Source organism: Procambarus clarkii, chromosome 1, assembly GCF_040958095.1.
Source record: "Procambarus clarkii isolate CNS0578487 chromosome 1, FALCON_Pclarkii_2.0, whole genome shotgun sequence".
NCBI lineage: Eukaryota > Metazoa > Arthropoda > Malacostraca > Decapoda > Cambaridae > Procambarus > Procambarus clarkii.
Genome location: NC_091150.1, coordinates 4,651,892 through 4,670,498, shown reverse-complemented (window position 1 = coordinate 4,670,498; position 18,607 = coordinate 4,651,892). Strand labels below are relative to the sequence as shown.

General features: G+C 44.9%; 2 protein-coding genes across 3 annotated transcripts in view; one reads left to right on the top strand and one right to left on the bottom strand.

Annotated features, from left to right (window-relative positions):
• The window catches only part of LOC138357743 (uncharacterized), a 6,971-nt gene extending 885 nt beyond the window's left edge, over window positions 1-6,086 (bottom strand). The window contains exons 1-3 of the mRNA XM_069314761.1: window positions 6,005-6,086; window positions 2,851-2,957; window positions 673-832 (exon numbers count right to left, since the gene is read on the bottom strand). Coding sequence (XP_069170862.1) covers window positions 673-832; window positions 2,851-2,895 — 205 coding nt within the window. The 5' untranslated portion in view covers window positions 2,896-2,957; window positions 6,005-6,086. The remainder of the gene's footprint in view (window positions 1-672; window positions 833-2,850; window positions 2,958-6,004) is intronic.
• LOC138349612 (tripartite motif-containing protein 59-like) overlaps window positions 1-18,607 on the top strand; it is a 318,336-nt gene that overhangs the window by 247,362 nt on the left and 52,367 nt on the right. The gene's annotated exons all lie outside the window — the stretch shown is intronic.

The window sequence follows — 18,607 nt, the reverse complement described above, 5'->3', positions numbered from 1 at the left end:
CACCATTACCCTCTCCTCTGTTCCCTCGTCTTCCCCACCATCCCCCCTGTCGTCCTCCCCACCATTCTAAACTACCTCATCCCATGCATTCCATGATGGTCTGATGCTTCCATCTGAAAATTGGGAACATCAAAAGATCTGACTTTCCCAATTTTCTGATGGGAACATCAAATGATCTGATATTCCCATCACTGAAAAATAAAAACAGATAAAAAAAATGATATGAAAAAATAGAAAATAAAATATACTCATGAAATGAACAGAATGGTTAACAACGCAGCTCAATTGCAATGCAATGTCACAATAACATTTAAATATACTTTAAGATATAATCTAGAAGAAAATAAGGATATTGAAACGGTTCATGAACTCTATTTCAATAAAGGACACTATGGGGAACTTTGAAAAATAGTTATTGAGTATAATTAGACAGACTTGTTGCTAGGCAGAGGAGTAATGAGATATATGGCAAATTTTGCAAAATATACAATGAAGGTACACAAACATTCATACCCAAACAAAGCAAAATGCTAGGTAAGAACAAAGCATTTGGCCCGTAGGAGAAAGGAGATACCCACAAGACTAGAATACAAGTCATTAACAAGCATGCAAGTATAATACATAATACATGCAGACATATATATAATCCAAAAAAATGTCAAATTTACGTACTTATTATTACATTACAAATATCCAAGGTTTTGAAGACACGTTTCCTCTTGCGCCCAACGAGTGAATACTGAGACCAGACCCCATAGGTCCCTATCCTCCTCATCATTCGTCTCACTGTGTCTCCACAGCTTGCACCGCCCATTTGAGACAGCGTCTGGACCTGTTAAAATAATGCATAAGCTGTAAGGTAATAGAGAATAATATATATCTTTCAATCTCAACATTAGATTTTCTAATTTCCAACTGTATTAAATAAATAGCATTAAAATATTTTCCTTCTTAACTATTACAAAAATCAACGAATTTGAGTAACTTTTGCTTTTGTTTTATTTGTACCTTAAACATAACACTGAACAATCAATTATGTGCCACTCCACCTTCCTTCATCTGCAAAAAAACTAATCAAAAGACATATGTACAAGGCTAAAAAAATTCAGCAACACTTACCATACTCAGGCTAAAAGAATTAAGCAACACTTACCATACTCTTTTTATATTCACTGTTAACTTTTAGCTCATGTGACAGACTTTCCACCTGCTCAACAGTTTCAAGTGGGGATGGAAGAATGTCTTCCAGGATTGGTATATCTCCATGTGTTTTTGACATATGGGTTTCCGTCATTTTGACAATATTCAGGAATTTTGCAAAAATAATGGCATTTACTATTTTTAAAAGATTATTAGCAAATTTACAGAAATGGTACATTCGGAAGACAAAACCGTGGTAGACATGGTTGGAACAAGTTAGGTGAGAGGGTGGTGGAGGCCAAAACCATAATCATAATCATCTGTATCAAACCTTATTACAGGTAAAACCAGTAGGCAGTCTACTGTATTTTATCAAACCGTTATTAGTATAATAGATCTCGTAATAATTTTGCAAAAATAATGGCATTTACTATTTTTAAAAGATTATTAGCAAATTTACAGAAATGGTGCATTCGGAAGACAAAACCGTGGTAGACATGGTTGGAACAAGTTAGGTGAGAGGGTGGTGGAGGCCAAAACCATAATCATAATCATCTGTATCAAACCTTATTACAGGTAAAACCAGTAGGCAGTCTACTGTATTTTATCAAACCGTTATTAGTATAATAGATCTCGTAATAATTTTGCAAAAATAATGGCATTTACTATTTTTAAAAGATTATTAGCAAATTTACAGAAATGGTGCATTCGGAAGACAAAACCGTGGTAGACATGGTTGGAACAAGTTAGGTGAGAGGGTGGTGGAGGCCAAAACCATAATCATAATCATCTGTATCAAACCTTATTACAGGTAAAACCAGTAGGCAGTCTACTGTATTTTATCAAACCGTTATTAGTATAATAGATCTCGTAATAATTTTGCAAAAATAATGGCATTTACTATTTTTAAAAGATTATTAGCAAATTTACAGAAATGATGCATTCGGAAGACAAAACCGTGGTAGACATGGTTGGAACAAGTTAGGTGAGAGGGTGGTGGAGGCCAAAACCATAATCATAATCATCTGTATCAAACCTTATTACAGGTAAAACCAGTAGGCAGTCTACTGTATTTTATCAAACCGTTATTAGTATAATAGATCTCGTAATAATTTTGCAAAAATAATGGCATTTACTATTTTTAAAAGATTATTAGCAAATTTACAGAAATGGTGCATTCGGAAGACAAAACCGTGGTAGACATGGTTGGAACAAGTTAGGTGAGAGGGTGGTGGAGGCCAAAACCATAATCATAATCATCTGTATCAAACCTTATTACAGGTAAAACCAGTAGGCAGTCTACTGTATTTTATCAAACCGTTATTAGTATAATAACGGTTTGATAAAATACGATATTTTACGGTTAGATACGGTTTGATATTAGTATAATATTTTGACAATTGAGCACCTGCTACATCCAGATTCTAGGGAGGAAAGGAAGGACGATCTTACTGGATCCCATAGCCTCTCCGAGGCACAAACCAGGCTTTTACATAACCCCCCCCCCTGCACCCGAGCTTTTTAAAATATTAAATGCCATTATTTTTGCAAAATTATTACGAGATCTATTATACTAATAACGGTAAATAAATAATAAATAGTAAATAAATCAAAATCAGTTACATTATTTTATCTTATTCATAGCATAAATGTTCTCGAAGATTACTAAAAAGAAATTGAATTAGACTACAGCAAATTGGCAAACTTTACCTTGTATCTGTTTCCACAAAGTTTGTTTGGGGCGTTCTTCAGCATATCAGCAATACTTGTCTCAACATCTCTTTCAGTTGCATTAGTGTGGGTGTTGATACAGGCTTCTGGAAATTTATAAGAATTAATTAATATATATAATTATAATTCACTTTGCTATTCCCCATTCCACAGTCCTCTCGTCCTTCCCACTTCCCTGTCCCCACATCATCCCCACTATTCCCACTTCCCTGTCCCATCGTCCTCCTTACCATTTTCCCCTCCCCTGTCCTTCTTCCTCCCCCACCATCTCCCATTCACCTGTCCCTTTGTCCTCCCCAGCATTCCCCTGTCCCCACCATCCCCAACTCCCCAGTCCCCTCGTCCTCCCCACCATTACCCTCTCCTCTGTCCCCTCGTCTTCCCCACCATACCCCCCTCTCGTCCTCCCCACCATTCCAAACTACCTCATCCGATGCATTCTATAATGGTCTGATGCTTCCATCAGAAAATTGGGAACATCAAATGATCTGATATTCCCATCACTGAAAAATAAGAACAGCTAAAAAAATGAAATGAAAAAAATAAAAAAATAAACTATACTCATGAAATGAACAGTATGGTAAACAACACAGCTCAATTTCAATGCAATGTCACACAAAATTATTAAATCGAAATGAAAATAAATTGAAATCTATGAAAATTCAAATTATCAATACAATCGGAAATATTGAAATAATATCGCAACATAATATAGTGTGGGTTGCTCTTACGTGCAACAGACGGTGCTGTTTTTCAAAAAAGGCATGGTTTTACCTGTCACAAGTGTGGCATCTATACTTATACTCACGAAATGAACGGTATGGTAAACAACATAGCTCAATTGCAATGCAATGTCACAATAACATTTAATAACAATAATAACAATAACATTTAAATATACTTTAAGATATAATCTAGAAGAAAATAAGAACATTGAAACGGTTCATGAACTCGATTTCAATAAAGGACACTATGGGGAACTTTGAAAAACAGTTAATGAGTATAATTAGACAGACTTGTTGCTAGGCAGAGGAGTAAATAATGAGATATATGGCAAATTTTGCAAAATATACGGCACACAAACATTCATACCCAAACAAAGCAAAATGCTAGGTAAGAACAAAGCAGTTGGCCCGTAGGGGAAAGGAGATACCCACAAGACTGGAATACAAGTCATTAACAAGCACACAAGTACTACACTACACAACAACCGCACTACTACCAGAACTGGACGAATCACTACCAAAACAACACATTGCACATCACTACCAAAACAACACAACACAACACAAGCATTGGCAAAGAATTATAGACCAGTTGCACTAACATCCCACATAATAAAATTATTTGAGAGTGATCAGGAGTCAGATTACTAGTTTTATAGAGACCAATGACCTCCACAATCCAGGCCAACAAGGATTTAGAGCAGTTTCTATGATCGAGCCACTGAGATCTATAAAGAATTCTGATCAAGAAAGAGATCTAGGGGTGGTTTTAGATAGAAAACTATAACCTGAGGATCATATTAAGAACATTCTGCGAGGGGCCTATGCTACACTTTTTAACTTTAGAATTGCTTTTAAATACATAGGTCAAAAACTTTTAAAAGTTTTAAAAGTTTTTTAAACCTCTCGTGTATCATGAGTGTGTTAAAGCATCAGATGGTGCATTCAGATGATGAATATTACCTAGTTCCTTCATCTGGGAAGAATGAACACATATTGGTGCATTCGGATGATAAAAACTAACTACTGTAGTTTAATTGATCAACAGACTGTATATCATATGCAGACTGTATGTGGATCTGCGGGCCACTCCAAACAACAGCCTGGTGGACCAAGCTCCACCAGGGCTAAAGCACAAAGTGATATAGATGTGATAGAGAAACTAGGTCAAATGGAGGAGTAGGTCTGTATATTAAACAGCACCTGACGTGCACAGAGCTACTAAACTCAATGTGGTGGTAGAGTGGTGGGGGGGGGGGAAACATTGCAGAAAAAAACAAAAATACAATTTGGTCAACAAAACAGCATTGTTTAAAATAGAAGACATGGGTTGTCATTTTGGGGGTAAGGTAGGTTACATTGAGTTAATTAGTTAGTACTTAGTTTTTATCTTAAACTGGTTGGGAGAGGTACAGTGTTGCTGTGCTGGTGAAAGAACACCTAAAGGTAAATTAAATAATGATTGCGAATCCACAAGAAGTTGACATAATATCGCTAGAGATCTGCAATCAGGATGATAAACTTTCCTTAAAGAATTTGACAAACACTTGCTGATAGGACATGAAGTAAATGAAATGTATGTCAAGTTTTGTGAAATATATGATAAAAGCACAACAAAATTTGTACCAAAGGAGAGATGCAGAACTAGGAAAAGGGGTTTGTTCAACAGAAATTGCGAGAGGGCCTGAGACCCAAACACACACAAATGGAATCAATATATAGCAAGAGGCCAAACCCCCAAACATACAAGCGATGCAAAGATGCGAGAAACAGCAGCAGCATTAAGGAGAGGGACTTAAGGACCATAAATAAAGTGTGAAAATAAACTCGAGTAAATTTTTTTAACTACTCTCGACAGTGAAGAAAAACAAATATTCAGACGATTTGTGTTAGAATCATTAATCTTACACTTTCGGTCATATTCAACAACACAAATACATACACACACATTCCTGTTGCTGTAGCAAGTGAAGAATTACACACACAGATCACAATAACGTGATGCATCAAATGAACAAATCCACAAGGGCCGTGACGAGGATTCGAACCTGCGTCCGGGAGCATCCCAGACACTGCCTTAATCGACTGAGCTACAACAGGGTAAAAGGGTTGAAACCGAAGTTCTACTGAACTTACTGGATCCCATAGCCTCTCCGAGGCACAAACCAGGCTTTTACACAACCCCCCCCCCCTGCACCCGAGCTATGTCAACAGGCCGTTCTCCCTCTTCGCCCTTCCGAATGCACCATATCAGTAAATTTTTTAATAATCTTTTAAAAATAGTAAATGCCACTATTTTTGCAAAATTATTACGAGATCTATTATTCTATAGAATAATGCATATAAATGCATATATGCATATAAATACAAAACATAAATACAAAACAAGTAAATGTAAATAATTTTACCTTGCACCTAGATCCACCAAGCCTGTATGGCGCGCGTTTCAGTACTTCGGAAATCTAGAACTATCTTGAATCTCTAATCTGCAATGAAACAATACATATTATTGCACTTACCAAAACATGGATGAATGTAGAAAATACAGAACTATTAGCTGAATATCAAATAAATGGATTTAATCTATTTCACACAGATAGATATATTACACCGTGTATATTAGGTAATACCTAACATACACGCCTCCACACACACTACATTTGAAATGTAGTCTCAAAAAGACTACATTTCAACAGCAAAGATTACTCCATAAAAAAATAATTAAATTATTGACCAACATGAGAGAGGGTTAGCCAACATGAGGGTTGTGTTGATTGCCTGAAAATATTTAAATTGTGTAATGTATTGAATGGCATTTTTCAAGTTACAACATTTTTTAAATTACTGAACTAGGTTCTAGGCTTTGCTAGGCTTAATTCAATTATTACAGATAAGCCTAACCTAGCCTAGAACCCAGTGGGTTTTCTTCCTATTGGGGAGTGTTGTACATGCCTCGCCTCCACATACACACTAGCACAGCCAGGCCTCGCCTCCACATACACACTAGCACAGCCAGGCCTCGCCTCCACATACACCAGCACTGCCAGGCCTCGCCTCCACATACACACTAGCACAGCCAGGCCTCGCCTCCACATACGCACTAGCACAGCCAGGCCTCGCCTCCACATACACCAGCACTGCCAGGCCTCGCCTCCACATACACCAGCACTGCCAGGCCTCGCCTCCACATACTCACCAGCACAGCCAGGCCTCGCCTCCACATACACCAGCACTGCCAGGCCTCGCCTCGCCTCCACATACACCAGCACTGCCAGGCCTCGCCTCCACATTTAAACCAACCAAGCCCACAAATACGTTAACATGGACCAGCATTACACCGTCTAACATACTCTGTCAGATGTAACAACTAAATTTGTGAATTCAAGACCAAATCTATTGTATAACACAGTGTTAGTACGAGAAAAACATTACTTACATTCGAAGCCGTGTTTTAAAATGGCGGCGGTCTTGTACTGACGCTCCAAACTGTGTGTTCGTTTGCGTATGATGAACGTGTGACAATTTACTACAACAATTATTTAATTATTCTTATTCTTTATTTTAATATTTTTAGGGTACATGAAATTTCAAACTTATTTGCACACAATAATATAATTGCATTGTCATAACCTTTATATATTACGGAAAATACGATGACATGAACGAAGTCAAAGTGAAGTTGAAGTCAAAGTCATTCGCCGAACGTATTAGTCATTTTTTTTCTCCCAAACGATAGGGGTAACAAATCCACAGAGAATATAAGTGTACAGTAAAGTCAATTTTATTCAGGAAAGTACATACATAGTTGATTTACAAACATAATGTTGGATTTATAGATAGAGCTAGTGCATACAATACCTAAAGCCACTATAGTAGGCCTATAGCATTTCAGGCAACCGGGCAGTATATATGGACCCCTTACTCAAATCTCTGAATATGTTAGATATTAAGTCCCTGCACATACTCTCATGTGTATTTTATATATATAAAACGCTGCACTGTAATGTCAATCCTGACCTTAAAAGCTTCCTAGAAGGTTGTAACAGATCCCATGAGCACCACACCAGAAACAAATACCTATTTGATATTCCAAGAGTACGACTTAGTCAAACTAGAAATGCTTTACAAATCAAGAGACCTCGAATGTGGAATGACCTTCCCAATTATGTTAAAAACTGTACCTCTCCCAACCAGTTTAAGATAAATAAAGATAAATTTATAAGTTAAGAAAAATTCCACAAATCAACAACCCTGTTACTGACCCTGTATTTACCCAAGTCTTTCCTAAATCTAAACTAATCCAATTTATACCCATTGTTTCGTGTTCTATCTTGTGTTGACAATTTTAATACCCTATTAATATCCCCTTTGTTATATCTATTCAGGAAATTGTGGTTGATCTCGAACCCATTGATAATGTGACGACTTATACAGAATTTTGTAACTATATCATCAAGATTGTAACCAGCTTAGCTAAATGTAGTGTGGGGTTCAGTCCCTAAGCCCATATATGTGCCTCTCTAACCATTTAGGTTACAGGGCAAAAACATAAAAACAAAGGTAACTGCAGAAGGCCTATTGGCCCATACCAGGCAGCTCCTATCTATAACAGATAAACACTAAGTACTACCTAATTAACTCAATGTAACCTACCAACCTAACCCCCAAAATGTCAATCCATATCTTTTATTTTAAACAATGCTGTTTTGTTGACCAAATTGTATTTTTACTCTTTTTCTGTCATGTTTCTCCCACCCCTGTTTTTTCCCTTTTTTCTTATTTTTTCTCAACATAATTCATACTTTAATTATGCGGATCAGGACATCACCTGATCAAACACATCAAACATCGTTTGACCACCATCAAACACACACATTTCGTGTGTGTTTGACGCTCACTGATATGTACCAGCGTTGTTTTATATATGGTGCTATTCTATCTTACGCTTTGTTGCTCTTTTTTACCTACGGGCTCATAGAACATTCTATTGCGAAAACATTGGCACAAAAATGAATGACGTACATACAATAATAATGTCAGGACAGTGATATAATTATAAACTTTCAAAGCACTGTATCGCCCATGTGTCGTCTTGTCACCAATACTGGGTAACAGTTCCGCCACTTCCCACACTCTTGTGGGTGGGCAGCGACCATTATTCTACGTTTATATTCATATCACCGTGTTGGGAATTTCATTGCGAGTACATTGATACCAAAATTAACGCTGTAGGACAAGTGTGGAAGTGATAACAATCCCAAGAGTAAAAACATTTTGTTGCTCTTGGGCACTCACGGCGAGTCATCTACGTAGGTATTTATTGGGTGCTGGTATTCATATAACTTTTGGTGACCGTTTTGCTGATTTTCTTCTAGAGAATGTTATTGCGAACACGTTGGTACCAAAATGAAATACATAGCTCAAGAACTAAGGTCAGGAGAGTAAAAAGAGTATACACATTTTTGTTTTGACGCTTAATTAAGGTTATTGTGAGTACTCATCGCCTGCCTAGAAACTGGAACTAGTAATTCCATCTATCATACATATCATACAAGAGGAGCCACACATCTATGGATCATCCAATAAAATCAGCAGACTTCTAGATGTTACTACTGCTCGGCTTAGACTCGGTTACAAGTATCTCTGGGAATTCTCATTATCTGCTGATGTAGACCTGACCAAATGTAAACTGTGTCAACAAAATTATTCGCACACCCTCCGTCACTATGTGATGGAGTGCGAAAAGATACATGAATTTAGAGACAATTCTATAACCAATGTTCCAGCGATGTGTCAATATTTCATTCAAAATGATCTGCTACCAGAAATTTTAGCCAAATATCCCCAGTTTGCTAACTGTAGATAACAACTAAGTGATTGTAACCTATCCACCGCTGCCCACTGGATGGGGGACGGTGTGCAGGACAAACATATAAATTTTGATACTAGCTCTCCACATATGTCAGTTGCTTAATTTAGAACCTGTACTTGAGGTCGATCTCGAACCCATTGTTGATGTGATGACTTATATTGAATTTTGTAACTAGCTCATCAAGATTGTAACTTGCTTAGCTAAATGAATTGTGGGGTTCAGTCCCTGAGCCCATTATGTGCCTCTGTAACCCTTTCCACAACCGCCCACAAGATGGGTATGGGGTGCATAATGGGGTGGGGTGTCTTGGCCAAACGTGCCACATCAAAACCACAAGTTGACATTGAATGTGAATTAACAATGAGACAAGTAAGATTTATACTAATACATTTATACTAACTCTGTTGAGCGTTGACCATTTATACATCAAATCTGTTGATGTGAGCACTTTAGTTTAGTCTGCCGTTTAAAGAAAAAAAGAGCATATCAATGGTATATCACAGAAAACGAATTTATCATAAACTCATGTATTTGTCTTATCATATTGAACTGCATTCATATTTTTAATATATAACAATATGAATATACAAATTTCTGTAAATCCCCTACCTTCTTGGAATCTGTGGAAATGAATGAGCAAATGTGCTGGCTGAAGGCGCTGAAGGAAACCACATTGGTTTCATTTTGGATACAAATGTCCATGGAAATTCAAAATGGAAACTAATTATATAGTTGAACCTGCAGAGACGAGTTTAAGAATCTGTGTTGAGAGTGATGGACACAGCCTTCACAATTATACTTCAGAGAATGTAAACATCTAAGAGTCATTAGAAATATGTGTAGAATAATAAACCCTACATTGTTTGAGTTAGGGAAAACACCATTTGTGATATATAGATACTATAGCTGTTCCTAAAGATTCACCCTTTTTTGCACCAGCAAGTTAACATATAAGATTTTAAGAGTTGACGAATGTTAATATTCTTGTTTGATAAACTGTGAACTTGAGACATAGTTAATAAGAACATATTAACACAACAAAATGTTTTCAGAATCCTTAACACCACTTTCCAACAACTTATATAATTTATATAAATTATTTTAGAGAATAATACATAAATTATATATTTAAACATGATATAGTGTTTAGTGGAATGTATAAGGAGTTAAATTGTGTTAAAAAGAGCAGTTTTTAGAAAATTTGGAAAAATACTTTTTTCTGTTCAAATTATAACTAAATGGATTATAAAGGTTTCACTCAGCCAATATATATCATTCACAATTTATTAATGAATTTTACAAAAAAACACCATAAATTTTATATTTAAACATGTAAAAACTATTTGTTTTACATTTGGAAGAAAATAATTGTAGAAAAACAATTTATAATTAAACCTTTGTGTTTGGATTTTTTGAGTAAAAGTTTCTCAAAGGCTTTCCTGCACCATTCTCAATGCAAATCATTCCCACACCTATGGCAAGAGATAGGCGAACGTTGTGTAGATGATTTGTGTTTGCTGGGAAGAGGAGCAATGGCCTATAGAAGCCCCCGTGTAGTTGGAAGCATTCTATGTCTGCCATCGACCGGAACAGGCACCCAGAAAGGTAAGCGCCCCAAAACAAACCCCTATTCTGGTTAAAATTGCTACCAAAAACCGAACTAGTGGATAGAACTCCCCAACCGAAAACAAGCAAACTAGTGTGACGTCACACACTGCCGCGCCGCTGTCTGCGCAGCTCCCCCCTCCCCGGGAGTGGGAAGGGGGAGCCCCAGACCCCCCGCGCCGGCTACCCACACCTCAGTTCTTGAGGCTGATGCTATAGGCGATAGTCGTGTGCTCTGGCTCCGGTGTCGCTACTGCACTGTGCTTTGCGTGTGGTGTTAGTTTTGTGGGTGCGAGAGCCAGGAGTTATCATCAGTACTTGGGCTGCATGCGCCTAGGGCTGCCTTCCCTAGGTGCCCTGTAAGTACTGCCCTTGGGGCTTGGGGCCACCTTCCACAGGCTCCTCGGGGTCTGCCTCTGCTGGTCTGTTTTACCTTTCGGTTTTTCGGCCGCCTGTTGGGCTCTTGGGTGTTCTGTTCTCCCTTGTTACCGGCAGGTAAGAGGCAGTTTGCACTGGTAGGGGCGCAGGGTGCTGCTCAGCTTGTATTTCCCGACATCGCGGCCGGCTCTGTTCCTTGGGGTTCGCTGTCCTCTTGCGGGGTTTTGTTTTTCTTTTTGTTTTTGCCTGGTGGGGGGTTCTGTCATTTTATTCAGTTTGTTTTTGCCCTTCCACTGTTCTCCTCGGTGGCGCCCCCTGCTAGGCCCCCGTGAGTGTACACGTCCCTGGGGTTCAGCTTTAGAAGTTTGCTTGGTAGTTTTGGGCGCCGGTTTGCAGCACCCTGCCTGGGACTACCTGAGCGCGAGTCCTCTTAAAGTAAACGCTCAGGACCCTGGGAATCCCCTAGGGGACGCGTGGGTCCGATGGATGTGACCCCGGAGTCCCCACTCGCTGTGTGCGAGTTTGAGGGTTGCTCGGTCCCCTTGTCTCAGGGTGACCCTCATTGTTTTTGCCTCTGCCACGCTGCCTGTTGGGTCGGTGATACTTTCGACCCTGAGTCCTGTGAGTGTTGCTGCTTGCTTGTGACTCAATTTACCCAATCCTCTGATGATTCTATTCGGGTACAGGTGGCACATGCATTGCAGTCTAGGTTTCGTCTGTTGCAACGCGCTTGGTTGGTTGCTTCCCCGGATGCCCCGGGGCTGCCCCGCTTTGCTTTTCGAGACCCGGACTTGGGGGTGGGGGTCGCTTCGATCCTGGTTCAGTCTGCACCTCCTCGTCCTTCCCCTTCTGTTCGTTCTGGTCCCCCGCCCCTGCTTCCGGCCCCGAAGCGTCTGAGGGTTTCGGGATCGGAGCAGGGGTTACTTGATCTCGAGACTCGGGCAGCTTCGGGGGTTGCCCCTTCCGGGGGGGCGGCAGAGGCATTCGAGTCTTGTCTCCCGGCCGAAGCTTCAGGGTCTGACCAGTGGGCCCCCCTTCCTCCAGCTTTTCCGGCTGCTCCGTCCTTGTCTTGTGGGGTCGGGGCTTGGGGAGAGGACTCGGCCTCGGGTCCTGTGGTGACGGACCTCGAGGCTGGGGAGGGGCTGACTTGGGGGCCTTGGGCCCCGCTGGACCCCGCCTGGGTTTTTCTTCCCACTGAGCGGGGCTTATTGTTACAAGGAGTGGGGTTTTCTTTTCCCCCCTCTGCGTACGAGTTGGATTTGGTGTCAGCCCCTCCCCGGGTTCGGTTCCGTGTTTCCCTGGGTACGTCGGTTCCGTCCTTCCGGAGGTTTTCGGCTTATCGCATCCAACCTGGTGTGGTGCGAGCGGCCTTTGCAGCTTACCTCCTGCGTGACCCGGATTATGCCTCGGAAATGGATCCGTCCACGTTCAGGTTTGGGACTTCGTTCCCTTTCTGGCTCTGTTATGAGGTTCTGGAGTCGTCCTGGCTAGCAGACTGCCCCTTGTTTGGTCTGGATTCCTGGCATTCCTTCTGTCGTTCCCGCACGCTGGAGTGGCGGGAAGCTTCCACGGTGCTTCAGGTTTTCCTGGGGGATGAACTTGAGTACCTGAATGAGTGCTTGTTTGCCCCTGCCCTTCCCTGTGATGTGGGCGTTATTCAGCTCCATGTGCAGGTTCCCTCCCTTTCGGCGGCGCTCGTTGCGGAGGACTTGCGCGCCCGGGGCCTTTTGTGTTCGTCCTTGCGGTTCTTTTCCCTCCTGGAGCTGTCTTCGGATTGGCTCATGGAGGATGTGGGGACGCTTGGGTCCGTCCCGGGGTCCGGCACCTTGTCCTCGGCTGCGCGTTCGTCGGCTGCCTTGTTGAAGCTGTTCACGCCGATTTTGCGAGATGCGGTTTCCCTGTTCTATGCTTCCCGTCTCGCGTGTCGGCAGGCGGTGCTGGGTTCCTCCGTGGAATCTGCTTGGGCTCTGGCTCTTAGGCGTTCTTCACCTTTTTGTCCTCTCCTGTTTGGGGAGTCGGCCGTGGCGCAGTTTATTCAGGCTGCGTCGGCGGCTTGTCGTCCGATGTCGGACTTGTTGGTTTTCCGGGGTCCCGGGGTGGGTCTTCCCGGAAAGGTCGTGCCAGGGTTCGGGGTTCCTCTCGTCATGGTATGCCTCTGGTGTCAGGTTTGGGGTTGGCTCCTCCTGCGGACCCTCCCTCGTCTGGTCGGCGCGGTGTTCGCGCTGTGCGGGGTTCTGGGTCTCGTAAGGGTCGCCGGCCCTTTCGCGGTTTGCCCCCTTGACGGGGCCCCTCCCCCCTTTGGGGGGTCGGGGCTGGCAGGGCAGGTTTCTTCCCCTGCGCTCTGTCGAGTCATCTTGGAGTGGGTACGCTTGGGCGTCGTCGAAACGACGTCGTCCCTCAGATGGGTTTCCCGTTTGTTTCCGGTTTGGAAACGAGACTGCGCGGACCTGCGGTTCATTCTGGACTTGTCCCGTCTGAACCCCTGGGTTCATTGCCTCTCCTTTCGGATGACTACGCTGTCTGAGGTTCGGCTCCACTTGGAGCCGGGAGCTTGGATGGTGTCCTTGGACCTCCGGGACGCTTATTGGCATGTCCCGATTCATCCGCGGTTCGGGGACTGGTTCGGTTTTGTTGTGGGGCGTCTGAGTTACCGCTTTCGTTGTCTCCCGTTCGGGTTGAACCTGGCACCTCGCATGTTCACGCGCCTTACATGGGTTGTGGTGGCTCGTTTGCGTCTCCTAGGTGTTCGGGTGTTGGCCTACCTCGACGACGGGCTGGTTTGGGCTCCCAGCCAGTCAGCTTGCTTGCTAGCCAGGGATTTGGTTCTTTCCCAGCTTGCCGAGTTCGGGTTCTTGGTGAACTGGAGGAAGTCCCATCTGGTTCCCTCTCAGGTTCGGACTTGGCTGGGTCTCGTGTGGGACTCTAGTACCGCCTCCTTGTCTCTCCCTCCGGAGTCTCTCCTGCGGCTGCGGTCCCGCCTTCGTCTGTTTCTGGAGGGCCCTCGGGTCACCCGGCGGTTGCTCGAGGGGCTGTGCGGGAGCCTGAACTTCGCGATGGTGGTCTACCCGCCGGGTCGGGTTTGGCTTCGACGGCTGTTCTGGTTCCTTCGGGGTTCCCCCTTCCGCCTCTCTCGCGATCGCAGAGTTCGACCCCCGGGGGCCTTGCGTCGGTTGCTGCGTCACCGGCTTCCTCTTCGGGTTTTTCGGGGTTCAGTGCCTTGGCGCCTACCCGAGCCCTCGCTCGATGTGTACACGGATGCGTCGTCTCTCGGCTGGGGTTTTGTGACCAGTGCTCACCAGGCCGGCCAGGGGCGTTGGGGTCCGTCCTTCCGTCGAGCTCACAGCACGGTGCGGGAGTTCGCGGCAGTGTGGTTTGCTCTGGGGAGGATTCGGGTGGCCCGCGGATCAATGATTCGGCTCCATTCGGACTGCTCTCCGGTGGTTCATTGCGTGAACCGCGGGGGTTCGATGCAGTCCTTGTCTCTTTGGGGTTGGTCGCTTCGGGTGACTCGTCTGCTGAGTTCTCGGGGTTTGGCTCTCCTGGCGGTTCTCGTACGGGGCGTGTCCAACGTCTTGGCCGACGCCCTGTCTCGCTTCGTTCCCCTCTCCACGGAGTGGACGGTCGACGACGAGTCCTTCCGTTGGCTTTGCCAGACGTTCGGGCGCCCCGAAGTGGACCTCTTCGCGTCGGCGTGGTCGCGGCGTCTTCCCGTTTATGCGGCGCCCTTCCCCGATTGCGAGGCCGTCGGGGTCGATGCCTTTCGGCTAGACTGGTCGAGATGGGGGTTCCTGTACCTCTTTCCCCCGGTTCGGCTGTTGCTCCAGGTCCTGACTCGCTTAGAGACTTACCGGGGGAGAGTTGTCCTTCTGACCCCTTGGTGGCCGGCCCAGCCTTGGTTTCAGGCGCTGGTTGCTCAGTGTCCGAACCCGAGGGTTTTCCCGTGGCTCCGCCTCTTTCAGCAGATTGGGCCGGTGCGTCATGTAGCTGGTTCGAACTTCTCCTCGAGTCTTCGCGTATGTTTTTTTTTACTCGAGTCTATCATCATCTCTATGGTGAACAGGTGGCCTCCTTGTTGGTGTCCCACCTGAGGGCTTCTTCTCGGCGGCAGTATGAAGTTTCCTGGCGGTCCTTCCGTTTCTTTTTGCGTCTTCGTCGTGTTAGCTCCTTGTCTGTTCGGGTGGTCTTGTCCTTCCTCTCGTGGTTGTTTCAGGACCATCATCTTATGCCTAACACTGTCGCTTCGTATCGTGCGGCGCTGGCGGAACCGCTTCAGCTTGCTTTCGGTATCGATGTTACGTCTGCGCCGTTTCGCAAGCTGTCTCGTGCATTGTTTCACCTCCGGCCTGCTCATGCGTCGCCTGAGCCGTCCTGGTCTTTGGACAGAGTGCTCGCTTTCCTTTCATCTCCTCGTTTCGTTGTGGCCCCTTCGGTCCAGGATTGTTTTTCCAAGGCACTTTTCTTGTTGGCTTTGGCCTCTGGGGGTCGGGTAGGGGAGCTTCATGCTCTCCTCCGGCGCAGGGGTTTCTGCTCTTTTGGTCGTGGTGATTGTTTTGTTCGTTTGCAGCCGTCTCCTTCTTTTCTGGCGAAGAATGAGACTGCTGCGTTCCGGAGGGGTCCATGGGTGGTTGATGCTTGGTTGGTCAGGCCGGGGGTGCATCATGTTTTGTGTCCGGTTGCGGCGCTTCGCCGTTATTTGCGCGCCACAGCTTCTGTGTCCGGGGACGCGCTGTGGGTTGATCCGGTTTCCCTTCTTCCCTGTTCGCGGGTTCGGGTCTCTCGGGTCGTCCGCAGGGTTATTAGGTCCAGCCAGCCTGCGGTCTATCCCCGTGCCCATGACGTTCGTAAGTTCGCGGCTCTTGCTGCCGTCTTTGGGAATATGTCTTGGTCTGATATTCGGGCGCGGGGATTTTGGCGGTCGAACAGGGTCCTGGCTGCTCGTTACCTTGTAAATGTCCCTGGGCCTCGTCGGGCCTGTGTTGCTTTGGGTCGGCGGTTGCAGCCAGTTGTCTCGGCTTCGAGTTGAGGGGTGAGCGACGACCGCCTCCCGGGTAAGTCCCTCTTTTTCTGTCTGTGGGTAATTAGCTCCGGGGAGCCGACGGGGCTCCCCCCAGAAAACCAGCGTTGAATGTAATGAAACGCCATTTTCTGGGTGAGTCCCGGAGGCTCCCCGGCATCCCTCCCTCCCTCCGGTCGGCGGTTTTTCGCGTTTTTGACATCCAGCCTCAAGAACTGAGGTGTGGGTAGCCGGCGCGGGGGGTCTGGGGCTCCCCCTTCCCCCTCCCGGGGAGGGGGGAGCTGCGCAGACAGCGGCGCGGCAGTGTGTGACGTCACACTAGTTTGCTTGTTTTCGGTTGGGGAGTTCTATCCACTAGTTCGGTTTTTGGTAGCAATTTTAACCAGAATAGGGGTTTGTTTTGGGGCGCTTACCTTTCTGGGTGCCTGTTCAGGTCGATGGCAGACATAGAATGCTTCCAACTACACGGGGGCTTCTATAGGCCATTGCTCCCCTTGCCTCTCTGAGGGGGCCCGGTTCTGGCCGTGGTCCCCGGTAGGCCTAAGAACTCCATACACATGACTGATGCCAAAGTCTGACATTAGCATATCAGCCTGGGATAGCTCCGGGGAGCCTCCGGGACTCACCCAGAAAATGGCGTTTCATTACATTCAACGCTGTTTTTTTTCCAGTGATAGTTTCAGAGGGTTGAGCAAAACACAGCATGAGGAAAATATTTTAATATACAGTACAACCTCGATTCAACGTACCCCGATTCAACGAATCTCCGGCTAGTTCGCACACTTTTCAGGCCGAATTTACTCACCCGGTTCGACGAACAATGGTTCGCCGAAGCGAGGGATGTTCGGATTTGGTTACGATGTCCAGACAGAGTTCACAGACTGGTGGAAAACTTTCCCATTCTATAACAGATTACAATTAATAATTCTCTCATATGACAAGTTGGATCACACAAGTGGATCACACAAGTGGACCACACAAATGGACCACACATGTGGACCACAAGTGGTCCACAAGCTTACGATTTTGGGACAGAGTTCACAGAGTGGTGGAAAACTTTCTCATTCTATCACAGATTACAATTAATAATTCCTTCATAAGAAGTTGGATCACACAAGTGAACCATATGAACCAAACACCAGCCAAAATGGTCCACACAAACACCAGCCAAAATGGTCCACACATACACCAGCCAGTGATGCACACAAGTGAACAACTGAGTTTCCATGATTTTCGTTCACTGATTTGGGGCACACGTATCTTTGTACATTAATTTAAAGGATGAAGCGTGATTACCTAGCTACATGTGGTAAAATCTCCTTATAGACATTTTCTGTGATGAAACAAGATGAGTGAGGGTGGACAGATAAGAGAATACTATACTGTAAACCTCACTTTACAGTGAGGTTTCACTGACTTTCGTCTGTGTGTCGTCATAGTTCAGTGACCCATGACTTTTGAAAGTTTCATATTAATAAATAATTTCTAAAACCAGCGTTTTAATAGCTTTTTATTATCCTAATTAAACTAAACTAAATAAAACCGAAAATATGCTGTAACATGATAGACATCTGCTCTTTGAGAAATTACTGTATGTTATTGGAACAACTCCATCGTGAGTGGACGGGTCTAATCCCTGTACACACACCATGCTTGTTTCATCCCTCCCTCCCTCCCCCTCCCTCCCTCCCTCTCTCCCCCTCCCTCCCTCTCTCTCTCTCTCCCCCTCTCTCTCTCCCTCCCTCCATCCATCCCCTTTCTCCCTCCATCCATCCATCCATCCCCTCCCTCCCTCCCTCCATCCATCCATCCCCTCCCTCCATCCATCCATCCATCCCCTCCATCCATCCATCCATCCATCCCTCCCTCCATCCCTCCCTCCATCCATCCATCCATCCCCCTCCCTCCCTCCATCCATCCATCCCCCTCCCCCATCCATCCATCCTTCCCCTCCCTCCATCCATCCATCCATCCCCTCCCTCCCTCCCTCCATCCATCCATCCATCCATCCCCCCCTCCCTCCCTCCATCCATCCATCCCCTCCCTCCATCCATCCATCCATCCATCCATCCATCCCTCCCTCCATCCATCCATCCATCCATCCCCCTCCCTCCCTCCATCCATCCATCCCCCTCCCTCCAT